Raw genomic sequence first — 24,838 nt, forward strand, 5'->3', positions numbered from 1 at the left:
CTAGTTACTATTTTATTTGTATATCCTAGAAGAACCGATCGGTTTCTTAATTTTAGCGCCAGTGAAATAAATTAAAAAAAATACGGTGGGTGGTTACTGGTGACGTCGATCCATGCATGAGCGGATGCGTGAAATAGCATGTTATGCCGGACGCACGCACGCGAGAAAAGAAAAGAAAGAAGAAGCGGAGACCTGGAGGGGGCGGCAACACGCATGCACGCACGCACATGGCTCCAACAGTCCAACGCAACTGCCCCCCTCCCATCGGTGCACTGAAGCTTCTCTTAAACCTCCCCCGTGTCCCATACCCTTTGATGGAGTAGCTAGCTCCAAGGATATAAGATTATTATATTCATGAATTCACCGAACCTTGGGTAGCCTTTAGTTCCACTTCATTTTACAAAATTTTTTAAGATTTTTCGTCACATTAAATTTCAAAATTTTTTAAGATTTTTCGTCACATCAAATTTTTGGACGTATGCATGAAGCATTAAATATAAATAAAAAATAAAATTAATTACACAGTTTAGACGAAATTCACGAGATGAATCTTTTAAGCCTAATTAGACTATGATTGACACTAATTATCAACTAACAACGAAAGTGCTACAGTATTATTTCGTTAAAAAATTTACAAACTAAACAAGGCCCTGCAGGTTTGGTATGGACAATGAACATGCATGGGATGCTGTGAATTAAATTAAATAAATACGTGATAGTTAACACCAGTGTAATACTGACAAATTAGAGAACCATCAGCGCTGCGTGGGTTATTATAATGTTAAATGAGCTGCCGGCGGTAAGGTGGTTAATGTTAAGGATCGGAGTGCTTGCTGCAATAATAATAATTGTTTAGAGACAGACTCACAGACGACGGAGGATAGGCAGGAGGCTGCCTGCCTTTGATTGCTGCGCACGGCTGTTGTTGGATGGCAGCAAACCGAGCAACGTGGACGCGGGCCAGGCTGGCGGCCCCCCTTCCACCGGAGTAAAATTTCGGGCCCACGGCGGCGGTGATGGCGCACGCCCGCACGTCTCGGAGGCGTGGGAGCCAAGCCTGCTCGTGCTCGCCCACTCACTCCACTCCCACCTGTCTACCGTGCTAGTACTACTATTCTAGGAGGAATTGTTGGAGAAAAACACCGTTGCGGCTGAAAAAACAAGTGAAATATATATATATATATATATATATATATATCCCGTTCGCTGGTCTGAAACTGAATGAAAACACTGTTCTGGCTGAATTATTGTGAGAGAAAAATACTGTTCCGGCTGAAAAAACAAGCCGAATATGGGGTAAGCCGAACATGACATATATATATATATAGACCCGCTATAAAATAAGTTATTCTGTAGCCATCTCCATTTACGATAATTTTATATATTAATTTATGATAATGGCAATACATATTTACGATAGTTAGGTTACTATAACACATGGGGATATTTACCATAACGTTGTAGTAAATTACTTAGTAAATAGTTACTATAATTTCGTAAATTAATATAGTAATTATCGTAGCTCAAAGAGGCTACAGAATAAGTTATTTTATAGCCAACTACAGGATAGTAGTTATCGTAACTCTCTAAAGCATGAGTAGTGCAGTTATTACACATGTAGACTTGTTTAGGTAGAAGTCTGCTTCACATATAAGCCTCTTCGGCTGGTATTAAAGCCGACTGAAGCTGTTTTGTTGTGAGAGAAAAATACTGTAGATTCTAGCTGATAAGCCGGCTGATAAGTTCAAGCGAACATGCCTTTGCCTTTATCCGGATGTCATTTCCTTGGTCCCAAAGTGCTGCTTAGTTTTTTCTGTCTCGAACTTGCTTATTGGGCCTTAATACGAAACTCCTATTTTTTTGCCCTTCCGTTAGTTTGATGGGTTAACGGTGTTAAATTACATCCACTGTTTTACCTCTAACGCTGAAAGCAACCATTCATCAACCTACAGTTATGCTATACAGATCTTTCAGGCTGACTACAATCAATAACTTTTTCTAAAATAAGGTACAATATTTTTTTTCAAGCATGGAATCATTATTTTATATATACATTTTTAAAGCAAGAATATATATGCAAATATATATAACAAATAATGATGATTACATGCTTAAAAAAATATTGTACCTTTCTTGGAAAAATTATTGATAGTAAGCAGCACAAAAGACCTATATAGCGCAACTGTAGGTTGTTGAACTGTTGCTTTCAACGTCATTAGTAAAACACAGTAATTTTGCATACAACTTAACAGCGTTAGCGTATCAAACTAATGGAAGGGCCAAGAAACATGAGGAAATTCGTTTTAGGACCAAATAAGCAAGTTCGACAGAAAAAGAACCAAGAAACTAAACATCACTTTCTTTAGGGCTAAGGAAATATCGTCTTCCTAATAGATAGATGAATAAGATACGCATTTGATACATAGCGTAGCATTGGGGCGACCAATGTAAACTAGCTAATCACCAACATAAACCGACCACAATATAATTAAGGCCTCGTTCGGCTTATCTTATAATTCGTACTATTCAACTTGTTTTTCAGTCAGAACAGTATTTTTCTCTTACAATAATTTAACAAAAACAATATTTTTAGCCGATTTCAGCCAAGTTTCAGCGAGACAAACGGGGCCTAAACCAGTTAACCTTATCGTGTCGTGCATGTGTGTTCTTACTATATATACTAGTTTGCTTTGCGTATGATGACTCCAATGCAAGTACATAGGACGTGTCTTACTATTATTGTACTATAAGAGGCGTACTGTGCATGCGCTGGACTATACCGTATGGTATATTGGCCACACACGTCTATAGCCTGTTCGGTTGGTTGGTTCGTATCGTTGCTGGTTCATGAAGAAATACTGCTGGCTGGTTTGTGTGAGAGAAAAATACTTTTCAGCTGAAAATTTACGATCGTTTACGAAGCCACAGCCAAACAAACAGGCTAGTAGCTAGATCAATCGAGGAGGCATAATTCTGAAAACAGCTAGCTCGTAGACTGGATAAGCTAAAGAACATGGCTCGATAAGCTTTTCCATGGTCATAGAATAACAAGCAGCTTGTTAAGTTTTTCCACGGCCATAGAATAACTTAGGGCTTCTCAGCCCGCGACGGCTCCCTCACCACGCTCTCGCCTCCCTCGTCGACGGAATTTTGATCTGCTGGCCATCAACCCGATGAGGAGGCGACATCCGGATCTGAGCAGAGCTCTGACGCAGCGTGTTGGGAGGGAAGACGAATGGGTGGGCGAGAGGGAGAGGGCATCCGCGCCGTTAGCCCGTCACGCGTGCGTAAGGTAATGTCATGGTTATTTTTTTTCCTTTTTTTTTTTGGTATATATAACGTCGTGGCTGATTTGTGGTTGATTTTTTTTATTTTTTAATAGGGGCGGCTGCCTTTTTAGGTGAAATGGAAATAGGGGCGGCTGCTTTTTTTGTTGAGATGGAGTTCGATAGAGTCTACTGTGCTAACTTAGTGACGTCGCTAAATACATCACGACTAACAGGCTACCTACTTCACCCTTAGTAAACCATCACAACGTGCTCTAGAGCGTGAAGTTAGTCCTGTCCCAAGGGGCAGGGGAGGGGGATTAAATCCCCTGCAAGTCAAAATCCTCCTAAATCCCCTCCAATCCTCCCAGATCCCCATGGTTTTGGGGCAAAACGAGCAGGGACGTACATGTTTCTCCGTTACATCATCGCTAAATCATGTTCCTCCACTTATCCTTCAAGTCCACCTACAATACATACAACCAGTCACTACATTGATTTGCAACCACAGCAACTTCACAGACTAAAAAAAAACCCACAGCAACTCCACTGTAATAACCAAATGCTCACCGTTGTTCTGCCGATAAAAATGTCAAGATTGTTATTTAAAATATCCCTCCAATTGCCTATACCATACCTACACATGAAACAAGCACAATATTATGTTGAGGAACATACAGCAACAGCAATTTAAACACCAGCGTTTTACAACAAGAAAGCTGAGATGTCAAACAATAATATCTGAACATCAAGACAAAATAACATACTGTTGAACACCCTTTCTCAGTGTTTCTTCTTCTAACAAGCTCCACTTCCTTGCCCTTCTACGCTTACTTTTGTTTTCTGGAGGTGGCAAAGGAGAAGGTGGCATTCTCCTTGGGCTAGGCAAGTGCGGTCTGCGTAATGATGATTCTGACCCCTCAACATCAGGTGAATCCTCCCACTGCAAACAAGTGTTTTATTTTTAGAAACATGACCAAAATCGAAAATTTTGCAGTTATGATACTGAGCTATAAGCTACGTAAAATGGTACGAGGTATCTTGATTGAGCTCAAATTAGACTACAGTAAGTTTACTTTTAAGTGTCATGCGAACAGGGACTGTAGTAGAGCATTCATAATCCGAAGTCCTAATTTCAGTAGCTAACTTACTAAAGTGAAACAAAATCCTACAATTATTAGGTTTTGTAACCAAATTTGATTATTTCTTGTCATGGTCAAAGCATCCTACCAAGAGCACGTATGTCCTCAAAATATTTCCTAAGACATATCATCCCGATTTTGAAGAAAACAGGAAATGTGGGCAGGAGCAGAAATTTGGCAATGTAGAGAACAATTCACACTGAAAACTAAATCAACAAAACAATCCAAAAAGTACACACCCAATGTCTAATGCGAAATATTGGCATGATATAGGTGCTGATATCATTTTCAATCGCAATGGAGACAAAATCACAAAAGCTAGCTATTACAACAACAACAAAAAAAAGCCTGTCAGTCCCAAGCAAGTTGGGGTAGGCTAGAGTTGAAACCCACCAAGAGCCCCTAGTCACGGTTCAAGCACATCAATAGCTATTTTCCAAGCACTCATATTCAAACATAGATCTCTAGTCACCAAAAGCTAGCTATTACAATCAACAAATTCAATTTAACAACCAAAGCAAGTTCAGCATGGACAATGTTCAAAAGCAAAGAAAAATGTTTTAAAAAGAAATGCAAACCTGAGAGGTCCGTGCTGTTGGGTTCCGATCCATAAGGTTATGAGGTTTGCCTCTACTTGGACCATGGTCTTTATCATTAAGAGTACTCGGGCCTGCAGCACCACAAGTTGTTGGCTGACCTCCTACTTCTTCAGCATTCAAGCTAACTCCTTTATCCATCCTTGCAGCCAATACCTCATCTGCAACTGCCTTCGCAGCTGGAAGCGGATCCTCCACAACACTGTGGAGGTCAGCACAGCTTGTTTTGAGCGCGTCAATCGCCTTCTCAACAGCTGGTGTTGAAATTGGATTTGCGCTGGAGGTAGGTTCAAGTTTACCGAGAATTGCACGTGTTTTTTCTTCCCCAGCTGTAAGTTTCATTTCATATAATCAATTATAGGCTACGAAGTCCATGAACTTGTGAACACCAGAATCATAGCAAATTAAGAAAAATAAAACATCTAGCAGCTAATAATGCACATAAAGACCTAGAGCTGGCCCAAAGAGATGAAACCCAAACGGCTCCACATGGAGTGCATAGAATTGCAAAATCAATAAGAAACATAGATGCAGACAAAACAAAAAGATACTAAAATAACTGGTGTGAGTGGTATAAAGCCATTAAAATATTGTAGTGGCACCATCAAAAGTATTCACAAGATTATAAAATCATGTAGTTTGTGATCTATGATAAACAATAAACTAGAAGCAGCAAAATTAGCAAAGACGGAGTACACTCCAATTAGAGTCTGCTTGGGATAGCTTCAACTCATGGTTGTTTCAGAAACAACACTTTAAGGCAAACGGATTTCTAGACCAAGATGAATATGACCTCTAAAATCTGACTCGATGTTCCCATTTTTTTTATTATATCACAAAAAATACAGAAAAGCCCCACTGCACACTAGTTCCTTGAATTGCACTTGCACCACAGATAAAGCAATCTACTCAAATCACAATGCTGCTGCAAAATGAAATACAATGTATGGCAGTTTACATTGCTTGTATATAAACTTGAGTTGCATCTGCGTTTATTCTACACTAAGTTATTTTCTCTGCTCCGGGATAGAGAGAAATGGCATGAGCAAAATTATAGCATCGAAACGCATCCAATTCAGAGGCTACCAACAAATTTTACTCATCAAACCACAATGCCCTGCACTGCCACACACCAAAAAAAAAGTCCTTACCCAAGATGCGGAACTTGGCACGGGTGGCCTCATCCGCGGCACGCCATGTCTCGACGGCCCCATCCCCGACGATCCGCTCAGCCGCCGTCACGAGCTTCGACGGCCCAATCGCGGCCCATTCGGCGGCGAGGAGGTCCCTGACCCGCTCCTCCGCCGCGGCCCGGTTGCCCCACAGGCCCCTGAGGATGGTCTGGGAGGAGGAGTTCCCGACGGCGGCCTCGAACTGGTCCGCTGTGGCGATGACAACATCGGAGGTGAGCGCTGGGGGACCTCCCTCGTCGACCGCGCGGCGCACGCGGCCGTTGGGGCGCGCGAAGAGCTCCCTGGCGGTGGCATCGAAGTCGGGTGCGGAGGCCGCGAGGAATGCCGCGACGGCGATGTGGGCGGCGGCTGCGGAGGGGGAGGCGGGGAGCGAGGCCAGGAGGTGGAGGTTTTCGAGAGAGGATGCGGAGACCGGGTCGGCGGCGAGCTGGCGGAGGAGGACCGCGCGGCGGAGGCGCGGGGTCGGGTTGGAGGGAGAGGGGAGCGCGGCGAGGAGCGCTTGGGCGGCTGCGGCGGGGACCGAGGGGTCGCCCAGGACGTGGTCCAGGATGAGGGTCGCATGCGCCGCCGTCACCGGCGGCATTTTGTAGGGCGCTTCGTGCGGATTGGAGAAGCTGCGGCCGGGGATTCGAGCGAAGGGGGGCTCACCCTCAGTTTAGGGTTTTGGGGACGTCTCGGGATTGCCGTATTCAGGGGTTCCGGCAAGGAGAAGCAATTGATGATTGATTTTATTTTATTCAGGAAAACGTCTATTTTTGTCCTCTAACTGTGTCTGCAGTTTTTTTTTAAGCCCTCTAACTCGAAAACCAGACACGCGCAGTTCCTTAACTCTCAAAACCATTTAAAATTGACCCTCACGCCCATTTGACCGTGGTTTCGGCCCAGTCAACCCACCACGATGCGCGGGGCCGATGGTGATGACTGGACCATCCATGGAGAGCGGAAGGGAGAGCATCGGGAGCGTGGAGGTTGTGGTGGGGTGAGCGTACAAGGCCCTGCGCCATTTATAGAGGGAGAGAGAGGGGAGTGAGCGGTGGGGAGAGCCCGGCCATCCGCCGTCAATGGCGAGCGGTGGGGTACGCGGGGCCGACGGTGCGCCAGAGGAGCCGCTGCGTCGTCGCGTAGGAGGCCCACCACGCGGCACTGGAGGCCGCGTAGGTGAAGGGTCGAGATGACGACTAGAGGGGGGGTGAATAGTCTTTTCTAAAATTAATCAGCGTCGGCTAACCGATACAAATGCAAAATTAAAACTATCGGTCTAGCCAAGACTATACCCCACTATATATGTTCACTAGCACCTTGCAAAGATAACAATTATGCAACAAAGGTGTCGGGCTAGTTAGAGCTCTCCTAAACAATTCTAGGAGCAAGGTTACACAAACCTATGCCACTAGTACTTTAAGCAACAAGGGAGCTCCTACACATGCTAGTAAGCAAAAGCTCAAAGCTAACGATGCTCACTAGCAATGCTCAATAACAAGGCAACCAATGCCTAATTAGAGAGCGCAAATACTTAGCTACACAAACTAAGCAATGTGACTAACAAGGTTACTAAAACCAAATTAGCCACGCAAGGGAGCTACTTCTATGCTACACAAGCAAGAAGGTAATTAGCAAGCTACACAAGCTATCTAATTACAAGAGCAACTACACAAGCTTAATATGTATAAAAGTAAATGCAAGCTTGTATAATGGGGATGCAAACCAACGGGAAGAACAAGGTTGACACGATGATTTTTCTCCCGAGGTTCACGTGTTTACCAACACGCTAGTCCCCGTTGTGTCGACCGCTCACTTGATGGTTCGGCGGCTAATTAGCATCACCCGCTAAGCCCTGCACGTCGGGCTGCCGCAAGAACCTACCCCTTGAGTGAGGGTAGCTCAATGACACGCTTTACTAGAGTTGCTCTTTGCGGCTCCCGCGGGGCGAGCATAATGCCCCTCACAAGCACTTCTCCGGAGCACCACACAAGCTTCTTACGCGCTTCGACTGGAGACCACCACCAAGCTGTCTAGGAGGTGGCAACCTCCAAGAGTAACAAGCACCTACCTGGCTTGCAACTCGATCACCTAGTGCCACTCGATGCAACCTCACTGATGTAATCGCACTAGAATCGCTTACTTCACACAATCGAATGATCACTATCAAGTATATGTGTGATGGAGGGCTCCTAAGCACTCACAAGCATGGACACTAAGTCCCTTGAGGTGCTCAGCACTAGCCATGGCCGAAGGCCACTTCTATTTATAGCCCCAAGGCTAAACTAGCCGTTACCCCTTCACTGGGCAACGGTCGAGCCGACCGGACGCTCCGGTCGTGTTGATCGGACGCTGGACCTCAGCGTCGGTCGCTCGCAGACGACCACGTGTCCCGGTTCTAACTGGTCACTTGACTTGACCGGACGCAGCAGCACTCAACTGACCGGACGCTGGACCCTCAGCGTCCGGTCGTTTCCAGTAAGCTCCCTGAGCATGACCGGACGTGTCCAGTCGAACGCGATTGGACGCAGCCAACGTCCGGTCACATTCCAGCTACTGAGTCACCATACGTCAGCCTGACCGGACGCAGCCTTCCAGCGTCCGGTGCATTTAGATCCAGCGTCCGGTCAGTTGACCGACGCCAGCATCTTTACGACCAACTTGTTTTCACTTCTAACTTCTTCACCCTTGCTCCAATGAGCTAACCATCAAGAATTTACATCCGGCGCAATAGAAAATAGGCATTCTATTTTCTCGAAAGCGCCAAAACCCAACTCACCCCTACAAACACCACCTCCTTTGTAAATGTGCCAACACCACCAAGTGTACACCACCATGTGTAAGTGTGTTAACATTTTCACAATCATTTCCCAAAGGATGTTAGCCACTCAACTTGCCACGCCACTCGATCCTAGCGACAATGCAAAGTTAGATCACTCGAGTGGCACTAGATGACCGATATGTAAATAAGTTTGCCCATCTTGATAGTACGGCCATCTATCATAAACCTGGTCATAAACTTCTCTACACATCTATGACCGGTGAAATAAATACCCTAGGTTATACCTTTGCCTTGCGTATTCCTATTCCATCTCCTTCAATATCGATGCAACACATGCACCAACATGATCAACAATGATATGATCCACTTCATATCATCACATGATCATATTGGTTCATCGATCTTGACTCTACATGCTCTTCACCATTGCCATCGTCTATCGGCGCCAAGTCTTGCTTAAGCTTCACCGCCACGCGGTCCATCACTCCAAAGCCTTTGACTTGCCCTTCACGCTTGCAACCAGTCCATCAAGCCAAGTCTTGTCTTGATCTTCTCCACCTTGATCACATGACTCAATGTCATGTCTCATGTGCATTTAAGCTCCTTCATCATCACATGTGTGAGCTTTGCAACATCTCTAAGCTATTTTCACCTTCATGGCATATGTTGCTCACACACATGTACCTTGTGGACTAATCACCTGTGTATCTCACATAAACATAATTAGTCCACCTAAATTATCACTCAATTACCAAAACCAAACAAGAACCTTTCAGTAGGTCAGCACCGAGACACCGAGGTCACGGTACAGGCCGCGCACGTTGTCCATGAGTAGGATCTTCCGGCTGATGATGTGGACCAGGGGTCCACACCACCTGCATGGCTATGGCAGCAAAGACACCGCCCGCGGCCGAGGCGGTTGGTTCCGCGACACCGAGGTGGAGCGCAACGGAGCACACGGCGCTCTTGGTGTGCCCGTACGTGAGCAAGGAATGTTGAAGAGCCCCTCCTCTCTTGGCCTCCACCTCGGGCAGCCGCTACCGCCCTTAGTCTGCTGTCGTGGCCAGCCCCACAGCAGAGCTCTGCCTCGGCTCGTCGAAGACCGCCACCGACCTCCCGCCAGCCCGAATCAGCTAAGCACCGCTAGACCCGAAGGACACCTTGGTCCATGGCCCTTTGAAGAAGCCGCGCTCGCCGTAGCTGTGGTAGAACGGGCTAGCCACTGCTCGCCATTGCACTAGAGTCGAGCACCGTAGGAGGCCGCTCACCCAACTCCGCTATGCTTTGCCGAGCTACACGGGCCACGGAGCCCTACGCGACGAGGCCGTAGGAATGTCGTGCCCGCTCGTAGTTGCCCTCGCCTGCCGCACCGTCGCTACTAAAGCCGCCGTCGCGCCAAGACGGACGCCGCCTTGGGCCGCTGTGAGCCGCCGCCTCTATGCCGAGCCCCGTTGAAATCTCTAGTTTGGTTTTGGTTAATTGATAAAACCCTAAGTGCTAACCTAGTTTATCAAGATAATCATGAGATAGGTAGCACTACTCCAAGTGATGAAGCTATGATGAAGATCATGACATTGGTGATGATAAAATGCTTGAACTTAGAAAAGAAGAAAGAGAAAAATAAAAGGCTCAAGATAAAGGTATAAAATATAGGAGCCATTTTATTTTAATGATCAAGACACTTAGTGAGTGTGATCATATTTAGGATAGATAGCTGTACTATTAAGAGGAGTGAAACTCGTATCGAAATGCGGTTATCAAAGTGCCACTAGATGTTCTAATTCATTGCATATGCATTTAGGATCTAGTGAAGTACTAACACTCTTGAAAATGTTTGTGAAAATTTGCTAACATATGTGCACAAGGTGATACACTTGGTGGTTGGCACATTTGAGCAAGGGTGAAGAAGTTAGGGTTGAAATGGAGTTGGTCGAAATGATGCTGGCGTTGGTCTACTAACCGGACGATGGGTCACTCAGCGACCGGACGCTGAAAGGCTGCATCCGGTCGAACTGACGGATCTGCATAGTACCTAGGGTATTACACCAGACGCTGGTCTGTGTCGGTCAAGGTGGACCAGACACGTCCAGTCGAAGAAATACGCCTCAGGGAGCTTACTGGAAACGATCCGGACGATGGGGCTTCAGCGTCCGGTCAGTTTTGCCAGAGCGTCCGGTCAGCTTCGTAGCCATTGAAATCTGACAAACAGCGTTTGAAGCTAGTGACGCATGGCGTCCATTCGGGCGACCGGACGCTGAGGGCCAGCGTCCGGTCTGTCTGACCAGAGCATCCGGTCTGTCTGACCGAAGCATCCGGTTAGCCCGTGTTGTGCCCAGTGAAGAGGTACAACGGCTCTAATTGTTTGGGCTTCTATTTAAAGCCCCATGGCTGGCTTAAGCTCTAACTCTTGCACATTTTCATTGACATAGCAACCTTGTGAGCTTAGCCAAAGCTCTCCTACTCATCTCCATCATTAATTCTTCATCTTTATGAGATTGGGAGAGAATCCAAGTGCATTGCTTGAGTGATTGCATCTAGAGGCACTTAGGTATTCGTGTTGCGCTGTGGATTTCGTTTGTTACTCTTGGTGGTTGCCACCACCTAGACGGCTCGGTGCAGCGGTGGAGGATCGACATGAGTTGGTGATTGTTCGTGGCCGTCTTCAGTAATTGTGAGGGGAGTTGTACCTTCCCCGGCGGAGTGCCGAAAGGTAACTCTAGTAAATTGCTTGTGTCACTGAGTTACCTCACTTGTGGGTAGGTTCTTGTGGTGTCCAATCATGTGGACGAGGTTTGTGAAACACCTCTTAGCCACCGAACCACCAAGTGTTGGTCGACACAACGGAGACTAGCGTATTGGCAAGCATATGAACCTCAGGAGAAAAATTGGTTGTCCCTTGTCATTTGTATTCTCCCGGTGATTGGCTTAATCTTCATCTTGTGATTGGTTCATCCCCTATACGGTAGTATAATCACCCTACCCACCTATTTATATTCTTGCAAACTAGTTGATATAAGCTCTTTAGTGTAATTAGAATTGAGAGCTTGCTTATTATTTATATTCATCTAGTTGAGCTCTTTAGAGTAGCAAGATTGGGAGCTGTTAGTGAGTAATTACATAGCAAGTTTGTGTGCCTAAGTAATCATTATAACTAGAATTATCGGATAGGTGGCTTGCAACCCTTGTAGAGCTAGAGCAAATTTGTATTATGCTATTTGTCATACTAATCAAATTGCTCTAGTTGATTTGTAGATTTTTAAATAGGCTATTCACCCCCCTCCCTCTAGCCATATTATGATCTTTCAAGTGGTATCAGAGCCATGGTCACCGTTTGATTGAAGGCTTAACAACCTCAGTGTTCAAATTATGGCTCAAGTTGTGTTCAACCATGTGGGGGGCAAACCATCGTTCTTTGATGGCACTATGCTATGATTATTAGAAGAGAAAGATAAGGATGTATCTTGGTTCAATTAATGATCAAGTATGGGAAGTGACTGAGAATGACTATGCTATCATTGATCCCGATGATCCAACCAATCAAGATAAGATCAAGAAGCAATGCAATATAATGGCTCTCAACACCATATACAATGCCATTGATTCCAAGGTGTTTGAGCAAATCAAGGATTGTGAAAGAGCAAATGAGGTGTGGAAGAGATTGGAGGAAACATATGAGGGTATATCGGTGATGAAGAGTGCCAAGTTGTACATCCTCAAGGACAAGTTGACAAGCTTCAAGATGAAGGAAGATGAGAGTATTCCAGAGATGTTCCATCGATTGCAAGTAATTGTCAATGACTTGAAGGCTTTAGGAGAAAAGATCAAGGATGATGGTGTCTCTCATCGGTTCTTAATAGTGCCTACCTCCAAGATTTGAGATGTTGAGATTGCTCAGCATAAGAGGATGATTGAAGAATATTACCCCTAACCAAGTACTAGGTGATGTCATGACATAAAAGACATACCATGTGGAAAGGGAGGGGGATGATAAGGATGACAAGAAGGAAGAAGAAGACAAGAAGAAGAAAAGCATAGCATTCAAGGCTAGCTCATCATCATTAAAGAACAAGGGCAAGTCTAAGAAACAATCAAGTGATTGATGATGATCTTAGTGATATTGATGATGAAGCTATGGCTCTCTTTGTGCGTAAGATGGGCAAGTTCATGAAGAAGAAGGGCTATGGTCCAAGGAAGAGAAGAGATCACATCAAGAGCAAAGAATATGTGAGAAGATGCTACAATTGCAAGAGCCCCAATCATGTTGTAGCTAATTGTCCTTACAATAATGACAATGATAAAGATGAGAAGAATAAACACAAGAAGGACAACAAAGAAAAGAAAGAAAGAAAAGAAAGAAAAGAAGAGAAGAGGATGACCTTCCAAAAGAAGAAGAAAGGAGGAGGCTATGTGGTCACATGGGATAGTGCTGGCTCTTCGGAATGATGATAGCTCTAGTGATGATGATAAGAAGAAACATCTCAAGAGAGCATTAGCAAGCATCGCCATCAACAAGAAGCTCTCCATCTTCGACACTCCATCAACATGCCTTATGGCAAAGCCTACCAAGATAAAATATAATAAGAGTGATGATGAATGTGAAAGTGATTCTTGTATGAGTGATGATAATAATGAGGAGTACACCAAGGAGGAGCTCTTGGATATGTGTGAGCAAGTGCACGCTTGCAATGAGATGAAAAGAAAGGAGTGCAAAGAATTGCGCAAGAAATTAAAATCTCTTGAGCAATCCTTTGATGAGCTAAATGCCACTCATGAGAGGCTAATGGAAGCCCATGAGAAGCTTGGCAAAACTCACTCTAAGCTTGAAAAAGCTCACTCCTCTCTCATTGAGTAAGTCAAGAAGGAGGAAGCCAAGAAGGAGCAAGTGATAGTTACATGTGATGTGGGACTAACATATGATATTATTGATGATTCTTTTATGCCCACTATAGTTGCTCCCACTAACTCTCCTTGTAGCACTACCACTTCCACTCCATCTATAAATGATGCATCACTTATGGTGGAAAATGAAACCCTCAAGAAGGAGGTGAATGAGCTCACTCGTGCCTTAGGCAATGCCTATGGTGGAGAAGCCCACTTGCTAAAGTGCTTGGGTAGCCAAAGATTTTCTCTCAACAAAGAGGGATTAGGCTATACTCCTAAGAAAGGCAAGGTGACCTTTGTCACTCCCAAAACTAGCTTTATGAAGGATAATGGTCGGTTTTACAATAGATGCAAGCAAGTTGGGCATATAGAGCAAAATTGCAAGACTAATAAGAATAAGCTATCTAATGTATCCTCAATCAAATTTGATTCTTGTTACATGATTTATAAGGATGCCAATGGTGTGAAGGCTAAGTTCATTGGTACACCAATTATGGGCCCAAAGAAGAAGGCTATTTGGGTACCAAAGACCTTGGTGACTAACCTACAAGGACCCAAGTAAGTTTGGGTACCTAAAAAGAATTGATCTTCTTTTATAGGTAAATTATAAAGCCAGAGGAAGGCACTGGGTGCTTGATAGTGGGTGTACACAACACATGACCGGTGATCTAAGAATGTTCAATTCAATCAATGAAAGCAAGAGCAATAGGATTGATAGTATCATATTTGATGACAATGGCAAAGGTAAGGTCAAAGGGCTTGGTAAGATTGCAATATCCACTGATTTGAGCATTTTCAATGTGCTACTAGTAGAGAGCTTGAACTTTCTTTTGTCGGTAGCTCAATTGTGTGATCTTGGTTTCAAGTGCATATTTGGTGTGGATGATATAGAGATCATAAGTGTAGATGGCTCTAACTTGATATTCAAAGGATTTAGATATGAGAATCTATACTTAGTTTATTTCAATGCTAAAGAAGCTCAATTGTCAACATGTTTGATCACTAACTCTAGCATAGGGTTGGTTATGGCATAGAAGGCTTAGTCATGTTAGAATAAAACAATTGAACAAATTGATTAAGCATAACTTAGTTAAAGGATTGAAAGATGTCACATTTGAGAATGATAAGCTATGTAGTGCATGTCAAGCCGGAAAGCAAGTTAGTAATACACATCCTAAGAAGAGCATGATGAGCACATCTAAGGCATTTGAGTTGATGCACATGGACTTGTTTGGACCAACCACTTATACTAGAATTGATGGAAACAAATAAGGATTTGTGATTATGGATGATTTCACTAGATACATATGGGTGTTTAAAAGGACCTTGATGTCACCTAAGAGGCCTAGAGAGGGGTGAATAGGCCTATAAAAATTCAACTCGAAACTCTATTAGAACAGAGGGCAGCACTGTCAGGCCTTATAGGGCGACACTGCCGCTCTTCAAAAATAAAGCAGACAGCGTTGATATTTCACAGATAGTAACCTGACCCTCCTAGCTGCTCAATCCTACAAATTCAACTCAAAACTCTGTTAGAACATAGGGCGGCACTGCCGACCTTATAGGGCGACACTATCGCTCTTCAAAAATAAAGCAGATAGTGTTGAGATTTCATAGATAGTAACCTGACCTCTCTCAACTGCTCAATCCTGCAACGAAAAGATAAAATCCAGTTCAAAGACTGGATACCATAGAAATCTCACACAAGAGAGGATCGAGCTATGAAACCCTAACAACAGCTAGCAAAGAGTTGAACCAGCAAGAACATAAAGTGAAGCACGTGAGACACAAAATTTATCCCGTGGTTCAGCTCGCCACCAAGGCTTGCCTAAGTCTACGTTGTTGAGGCATCCACAAAAGGAATTGGCTCACCACCTAAGGCTTGCCTTGCCCTCGTTCTCAAATCAAGAGAATGAACTCTTAAAGTGAGGGATAATTTCTTAGCTGTAGGATGAGGTTACAAACCTCCCAAGGCTATCACACTAAGTTGGCAAGTACAAGGGCGACGCCTAGCCAGGCTAGGAGCAAGCTCCAAGAGTAACAAACCCTAGAATCACCGGTCAAACGTGAACTAAATGCTCTTAGACTTTGGGAATCAGTGAATCTACTCTCTAATCAGGGTTTTGCTGCCTTTTCTCTTAGTTTTGATGGTGGAAATCAAGGATTGCTTGGGAGCTTGAAGGAGCAATAATGGAGGAGAGAGAGGTGAGCTTTGGTCTATTCAGTTTCGAACTAAACCAGTTGGAGAAGAAGGCTCTCCAGCAGTGGGCTGGCCCAAATGGTATTTATACCTCTTAGGGTCCCAACGGTTGTCTATGGGCGGCACTGTCGCCCTAGCCAAAACTAGGTAGAATCTAGAGATTTTTGGCTAGGCTGCTTTGGCTGGGTAAGAGGATATAGATCTGAAGTTTTGAGCATCTGGTTGCACAGTTGACCAACTGTACTGGAATCCCTTCTTTATAGTACGGCTTTCCCTAAACTCAAATTCAAAGCATAAAAGAATGTAAATGCCTTTGAGCTGGTTGCCACTTCATTTGGCAATTGAGAACTTCTATTATCGAATATATTTTCCTCATTCTCATTATACCTTGATTATGTGACTTGAACCATTTCCATACATATGAGTTCACCTTCATGGCTTCAAGTCACTTCCACTAATGATTTGATCCTCAACACAATATGACTCCTCATAGCTTGATTAGTACCTCGACTCAATGCAAGTACTCTCTTCTTCATCTTAGCCATGGTACCTCGGTCGCCAAGCCGTCGCTTGCCCTTCACCTTCGCTTAGTACCTCGAAGCTCTTTCCTTGCTATCTTCACCCTATCAAGCCATACTTAAGTCACATTATATTAAGCATCCATTGAAAACCATTTCTTCAATATTTTAATCCTTGCTTGAATATTTTCTAAATATGAATATTGAGATCAATCAAGCTTTCAGTTTATCTCACATAGAGACATGCATGGATCAACATCAATATGGTCAAGCCAATTCACAATTCCTTATTCCCTTCTCATTTTGGCTTGACATTCCTAATTGATCTTTCATATATTCATCCATGTAAGCAAACCAATGTAGAGACCGACTTATATCCACTATACATTGTCATTTACCAAGTATGTTTGCTTTCACATGATGCTATGATATCCCACAACATAAAAGCCATTTCATTGATTTTATTTGCATTGTTGTCTTTTACTTGAACTAGACTGCTTTCCATAAACTTCCAATACAACAATACACAGTTTGGCATTCACTTTAACACAATGTGGCATATCATCAAATTTTCCTACTGGTTGAACCTTGTATATACTTGTTAATACACAACCCACAAGTATATGCAACAGACTCAATTTCCTATTCAACACTTAGCAAACTTATTAGACCTTTAATTGTATTGTCATTCAATTTACCAAAACCCACTAAAGTGCTAGATGCACTTACAGTGTTCTTTCTTGTTGACAAGGGTGATGTGTTTGCAACATTCAAATCATTTGTCAAAGGTATTCACAATGAGTTTGAAACAACAATCAAGAAAGTTAGAAGTGACAATGAAAGTGAGTTCAAAAACACTAGAATTGATGAGTTATGTGATGAATTTGGAATTAAACATCAATTCTCAGCCAAGTATACTCCTCAATCAAATGGGCTAGTTGAAAGAAAGAATAAAACCTTGATTAATATGGCAAGATCAATGTTGAGTGAGTACAATGTGAGTCATTCATTTTGGGCCGAAGCAATCAACACGGCTTGTTACTATAGCAACCGACTCTATTGTTACCCCGTGATGGAAAAGACACCTTATGAGCTATTGAATGGAAGAAAGCCCAACTATAGCATACTTTTGAGTTTTTTATTGTAAATGCTATATATTGAAAAAAGGCACTAGATTAAGCAAATTTAAAAGAAATGTGATGAATGTTTCTTGCTTGGTTACTCCACTACTAACAAGGCTTATAGAGTTTGGAATTTGGCTAGTGGTACTTTTGAGGAGGTTCATGATGTGGAATTTGATAAAACAAATGGTTCCTAAGAGAAAGATGAGAATCTAGATGATGTGAAAGACACTCAATTGGTCAAGGCAATGAGAAACATGGATATTTGTGAGATAAGGCCTAGAGAGGTGATTGATGTTGAAGATGACAAGAATCAAGTATTCTCTAACTCAAATATGTAAGCTAATGGTTCTCATGATCAAATCCAAGCAAGCACTAGTGATGGCAATGTACAAAATCAATAAATGGCTAGTTCATCATCTCAACCAAGTGATCAATCAAATGCTAGCAATTAAGTGTAAGTGCTTCAACCAACTAATGTTGCAAGAGATCATCCATTGGATACTATCATTGGTGATATTTCAAGAGATGTGCAAACAAGATCAAGATTGGCTTCATTTTGTGAGCATTTCTCATTTATATCATCCATTGAACCTAAGAAAATAGATGAAGCTTTGAGGGATGTTGATTGGATCAATGCTATGCATGAAGAGCTAAACAACTTTATAAGAAACCAAGTATGGGATTTAGTTGAGAGGCCTAAGGATCATAATGTGATTGGAACTAAGTGGGTCTTTCGGAACAAGTAAGATCAAGATGGGATAGTAATAAGGAACAAAGCAAGATTAGTGGCTCAAGATTATACTCAAGTTGAAGGTCTTGACTTTAGAGAAACATATGCCCCGGTTGCAAGATTGGAAGTAATTAGAATCTTGCTAGCTTATGCTTGTGCCAACAACATCAAGTTGTACCAAATAGATGTGAAAAGTGCATTTCTCAATGGGTATATTAATGAGCTTGTATATGTTGAGCAACCTTCCTGGTTTTGAAGATGAAAAGAAACCCAACCATGTTTACAAGTTAAGAAAGGCTTTGTATGGATTGAAACAAGCACCTAGAGTATTGTATGAGAGATTGAGAGATTTCCTACTCTCTAAGGGATTCAAGATGGGAAAGGTTGACACCACTCTTATCACCAAGAAGCTTGGCAATGACTTGTTTGTAATGCAAATCTATGTTGATGATATCATCTTTAGATCAACAAATCAAGAATTTTGTGAGGAGTTTGGCAAGATGATGGCAAGTGAGTTTGAGATGTCTATGATTGGAGAGCTTAGTTACTTGGTCTTCAAATCAAGCAAATAAAGAATGGTACATTTGTGAGTCAAGGCAAGTATATCAAGGATATGCTCAAGAAGTTTGAAATGGATGAGAGTAAAGCTATTAGTACACCAATGAGGACAAGTGAAAGTTTAGATAGTGATGCTAGTGGCAACTTGGTGGATCAAAAGATGTATCGGTCTATGATTAGAAGCCTACTCTATGTGATCGCATTAAGACCGGATGTGATGTTTAGTGTATGCATGTGTGCTAGATTTCAAGCCTCACCAAGAGAAAGTCATTTGAAGGCAACTAAGAGAATATTGAGGTACTTGAAGCATACACAACTATGTTGGATTATGGTATCCCAAAGGAGTAAGATTTGAATTGATTGGATATTCAGATTCTAATTATGCGGGATGCAAAGTTGAGAGAAAGAGCACATCGGGACACATGTCAACTATTGGGAAGATCACTTGTATCTTAGGTCATCAAAGAAGCAAAATAGTGTAGCACTTTCAACCGCCGAAGCGAAGTACATTTCAGCCAGTAGTTGTTGTGCTCAATTACTTTGGATGAAGGCTACTTTGAGTGACTTTGGAATCAAATTCAAATAAGTGTCATTGTTATGTGACAATGAGAGTGTCCGTAAAACTCACCAACAACCTAGTTCAACACTCAAGAACAAAGCATATTGATGTCCCGCCATCATTTCATAAGAGATCATCAACAAAAATGGGACATTTGCATAGAGAGTGTGGGCACTGAAGATCAACTTGCTGACATATTCACCAAGCCACTTGATGAGAAGAGGTTTTGCAAGCTAAGAAATGAATTGAACATACTTGACTTCTCCAATATGTGTTGATGCACCCCCATTATATGACATGCCTCTCCTTCGAGCAAAGCAAGGTAAAGTTGATTGACATGTCATTCATCCATTGCTAAGGACATGATTAGTGCATCTAGACATATTTCATATTTGAATAGGCTCACTCATGAAATCAAATAAATTTGATGCTTGTATGGTACCACTATTGCTTGAATGTTTGAAATGATCTAGTGGTACCATATGACATGTTTGTGGGCTTGTAAACCTAGTGTTTGATTTAGAAAATGAGCTATAAGTGTTTAACTCAACATGGTACAAGATAACCCTTATTTGGAGGTATGAAGAAGCTTGTCCTTGGATCAAACCGAGTTAAATATCTTTTACAAGTAATCTAGATTGAACCAAATTAGGGAAATCCTCATTTTACATGGTTTCACTCCAACATATCTATAATTTGAGGCTACCTTTTGTGCAAATTATTGACATTAATAATCCTACCCTATCTATACTTTAAGCCTTTGTGATCATTGATGACAAAGGGGGAGAAATAGTGTACAAAGATAGTGAAACAAATGGGAGAGATAATATATGACAAAAAAGGGGATCAATTAAAATTTTGAGCATACAAATAGGGGGAGCAAGCTCATAAACTTGTATGGTGCATTTGAATGTGCATTACATATGTTTGCTTGCATGTCATAAGTTTTAATTTCAAATATCCATGCTTATGTGGTGTATGCTAGTTATAGGTTTGAATATTGAAATGAAAAACTAGCATGCATAGGCTAAGTAACTAGACCTATGTTCATTCTATGGAAACTAGACCCTTATTTGTAATATTGATCTCATGGGGTATTCTAGTTTTTGTGTATGTCTAGTTACTAATGGTGCTAAGGATGGTATGTTGGTGCACTCCAATTGGTATCACGCTTCAAAGGTCCATCTCTTATACCTTAGCATCATTTGGTAGAAATTGTCTCTTATATTTCCTATCTAATCATATATGCAAAGCTTCAATTCCAAACTCTTAGCACATATGTAGGGGGAGCAATTGCTATCATATAGAGTTCATGAAACTTATCCATATTCCTTTACACATGGTAAATATGCTTGGGCAAGCAACATGGATTCAAATGAACTTTAATTCATATCTTTGTATAAGGGTTGTCATCAATTATCAAAAAGGAGGAAGATTAAAAGCTCTAGTTTGGTTTTGGTTAATTGATGAAACCCTAAGTGCTAACCTAGTTTATCAAGATGATCATGAGATAGATAGCACTACTCCAAGTGATAAAGCTATGATAAGATCATGACATTGGTGATGATAAAATGCTTGAACTTGGAAAAGAAGAAAGAGAAAAACAAAAGGCTCAAGGCAAAGGTATAAAATATAGAAGCCATTTTATTTTAGTGATCAAGACACTTAGTGAGTGTGATCACATTTAGGATAGATAGCCGTACTATTAAGAGGAGTGAAACTCGTATCGAAATGTAGTTATCAAAGTGCCACTAGATGCTTTAATTCATTATATATGCATTTAGGATCTAGTGAAGTACTAACACCCTTGAAAATGTTTGTGAAAATTTGCTAACACATGTACACAAGGTGATACACTTAGTGGTTGGCACATTTGAGCAAGGGTGAAGAAGTTATGGTTGAAATGGAGTTGGTCGAAATAATGCTAGCGTCGGTCTACTGACCGGACGCTGGGTCACTCAGCGATCGGACGCTGAAAGGCTACGTCCGGTCGAACTGACAGGATCTACATAGTACCTAGGGTATTGCATCGGACGCTGGTCTGTGTCCGGTCAAGGTGGACCGGACGTGTCCGGTCGAAGAAATACGCCTCGAGGAGCTTACTGGAAACGACCGGACGCTGGGGCTTCAGCGTCCGGTCAATTTTGTCGGAGCGTCCGGTCAGCTTCGTAGCCATTGAAATCTGACGAACAACGTTTGAAGCTAGTGACGCGTGGCATCCATCGGGCGACCGGATGCTGAGGGCTAGCGTTCGGTCTGTCTGACCGGAGCGTCCGGTCAACCCGCGTTGTGCCCAATGAAGGGGTACAACGGCTCTAATTGTTGGGGCTTCTATTTAAAGCCACATGGCCGGCTCAAGCTCTAGCTCTTACACATTTTCATTGACATAGCAACCTTATGAGCTTAGCCAAAGCCCTCCCACTCATCTCCATCATTGATTCTTCATCTTTGTGAGATTGGGAGAGAATCCAAGTGCATTGCTTGAGTGATTGCATCTAGAGGCACTTGATATTCGTGTTGCGCTGCGGATTTCGTTTGTTACTCTTGGTGGTTACCACCACCTAGACGGCTCGGTGCAGCGGTGGAGGATCAGCACGAGTTGGTGATTATTCGTGACCGTCTCCGGTGATTGTGATGGGAGTTGTACCTTCTCCGGCGGAGTGCCGAAAGATAACTCTAGTAAATTGCACGTGTCATTGAGTTACCTCACTTGTGGGTAGGTTCTTGTGGTGTCTAATCGTGTGGACGAGGTTTGTGAAACACCTTTTAGCCGCCGAACCACCAAGTGTTGGTCAACACAACGGGGACTAGCGTGTTGGCAAGCACGTAAACATCGGGAAGAAAAATCGGTTGTCTCTTGTCATTTGCATTCTCTCGGTGATTGGCTTAATCTTTATCTTGTGATTGGTTCATCCCATATACGGCGGTATAATCACCCTACTCACCTATTTACATTCTTGCAAACTAGTTGATATAAGCTCTTTAGTGTAATTAGAATTGAGAGCTTGCTTTATTATTTGATTCATCTAGTTGAGCTCTTTAGAGTAGCAAGATTGAGAGCTGTTAGTGAGTAATCACATAGCAAGTTTGTGTGCCTAAGTAATCATTGCAACTAGAATTATCGGATAGGTGGCTTGCAACCCTTGTAGAGCTAGAGCAAGTTTGCATTACGCTATTTGTCATACTAATCAAATTGCTCTAGTTGATTTGTAGATTTTTAAATAGGCTATTCACCCCCCTCTAGCCATATTAGGACCTTTCACCCGTTGCCGCCCAGCTCACGCTGGAGCCTGCTCCGCCGAGGCCCCAGGACCGCTGTCGGCGCCCTAGTGCCCTTTGCCCCCTCCGCTCCGCCCTACGCTTTCTCTCTCTCTGCTCTCGCTCGTTGACCGCGCGGCAGTCGCGAAGGGATGAGGACTGGGCTGAAACCACGGTCGTGGCGGATTGACTGGGCCGAAACCACGGTCGAACGGGCGTGATGGCCAATTTTAAACGGTTTTGAGAGTAAAGGGACTACGCGTGTCTGGTTTTTGAGTTAAAGAGGTAGAAAAAACTACAACCATAATTAGAGGATCAAAAATAAATTTTTTCATTTTATTTATTGTCCTTGTCTGCCTCGCTCCCTCAAGAGCTGAGCTGAGCTGAGCACGCAGGCCAGGAGACAGGAAGCCTACCCCAGTGTACCACCGCTGATACTGATTGACTCACGTGCCCACACTTCAGGGCGTGTTTGGTTCCGCGTATCAGCGCGTTACGATCGAGACAAGCCGAGAATCCCGCCAAACAGACTGCGACCAACGCGCGATGGCCGGTTGAAAACAAACGCGGGCGGGCGTTTCCCGAAACGTGGCCTCGGAGGCGCTTCGCTTAAACGCGGTCGCGCGTTCGTGAGCGGCGGAACCAAACACGGCCTCAGAGTGCTTGTCAAACGCTCACGCTCGATCGCAGCTGCCAGGAATTGGGTGAGCTGAACCCCGAATGCACACTTCATCGCTACTTTTCCGGTGGTTCGCTCTCACAACAAACAAATTAGTATCAGCATTTGCATCATCCAAATTTTTCGGCGATACGAATAGGACCAATGACTAGTACGTAGTACTACTCTAGTAATTACTACTCTAGTAATTAAGTCACAGGACAAGTTACTGAGTTCTATTACTTTGTTCCACTCCATTCCTATTAAGGGACGAGAATAATAAAGGGTTAATTGGAGAAACACCATTATAATTTTCGCGGTTCGGAGAAACGCCATTACTATTCGTCTATTTTAAAGCATGTCATTATAATTCTTCGTTTTCCACAAAAATATCACTGAATACATATGGACACAGCCTGGGCCTAGCTGCAGGCGTATACGAAGACGTATATTTCATCTCCACTGTCACTGACACGCGGGCCCCACATGTCATTTTCTTCCTCCTCTTCTCTCTCCATCCCAACGAGCAGCAACAGCACGTCGGCAGCAGCACGCGGCCGAGCAGCAGCAGCAGCACGCCGCGGGCGAGCAACCTGCGTCGGGGACGAGCTCGCCATGGCCGGGGCGAGCTCCCCATGGCCACCGGCGCCGAGCTCGCCATGGCAGCTGGGGCCGAAGCTCACCGGGGCAGCCTGCGTCGCTCCCCATGGCCGCCAGGGCCGAGCTTGCCCGCGACAGTGCTGCGCTCGCCATGGCCGCCAGGACCGAGCTCGCCCGCGCTTTGGACACTCGGGCTAACCTCGCTGGGGCAGTCTGTGCCGGGGACGAGCTCGCCGGGGCACCCTGCGTCGGGGGACGAGCTCGCCATGACCGGGACCGAGCTCCCCATGGCCACCGGCGTCGAGCTCACCATGGCCGCTGGGGCCGAGCTCGCTGGGGCCGTCTGCGTCGGCGCTGAGCCTGCCATGGACGCCGGGGCCGAGCTCGCCCGCGGCCGTGCTGCGCTCGCCGTGGCCGCTAGGTCCGAGCTCGCCCCTCCCCCATGGCTGGAGCTCGAGTAGAGATCGTGCTCGCCTCTGCCTAGGCCTTGCGTGCGCGTACAGCGCGAGTAGAGCTCGCCCTCACCGTCGGTGCCGAGCACGCCCGCGCCGGCAACCTCCCGTCCGGTCCCGAGCGGCCACTTGTGTCCCGAGCCGGAGAGATGAGAGGAGGAGGAAGATAACATGTGGGACCCACGTGTCAGTGACAGGGGAGATGAAGTATACGTCTTCGTATACACCTGCAGCTGGGCTCAGGCTGTGTCCATACGTATTCAGTGGCATTTTTGTGGAAAACGAAGAATTATAATGACATGCTTCAAAATAGCGAAGAATAATGGCGTTTCTCCGAACCGC

General features: G+C 44.0%; 1 protein-coding gene across 1 annotated transcript; it reads right to left on the reverse strand.

Annotated features, from left to right (window-relative positions):
• Positions 1-3,421: 3,421 nt before the first annotated feature.
• LOC136540799 (uncharacterized) lies at positions 3,422-6,878 on the reverse strand. The gene is made up of 5 exons (XM_066532819.1): positions 6,156-6,878; positions 4,987-5,333; positions 4,034-4,209; positions 3,837-3,903; positions 3,422-3,733 (listed from the first exon to the last, which is right to left on the reverse strand). The coding sequence occupies exons 1-5, from the start codon at positions 6,778-6,780 to the stop codon at positions 3,698-3,700; spliced, it is 1,251 nt and encodes a 416-aa protein (XP_066388916.1). The 5' UTR covers positions 6,781-6,878; the 3' UTR covers positions 3,422-3,697.
• Between the last annotated feature and the right edge of the window lie 17,960 nt (positions 6,879-24,838).

This window comes from Miscanthus floridulus, chromosome 2 (genome assembly GCF_019320115.1).
Source record: "Miscanthus floridulus cultivar M001 chromosome 2, ASM1932011v1, whole genome shotgun sequence".
NCBI lineage: Eukaryota > Viridiplantae > Streptophyta > Magnoliopsida > Poales > Poaceae > Miscanthus > Miscanthus floridulus.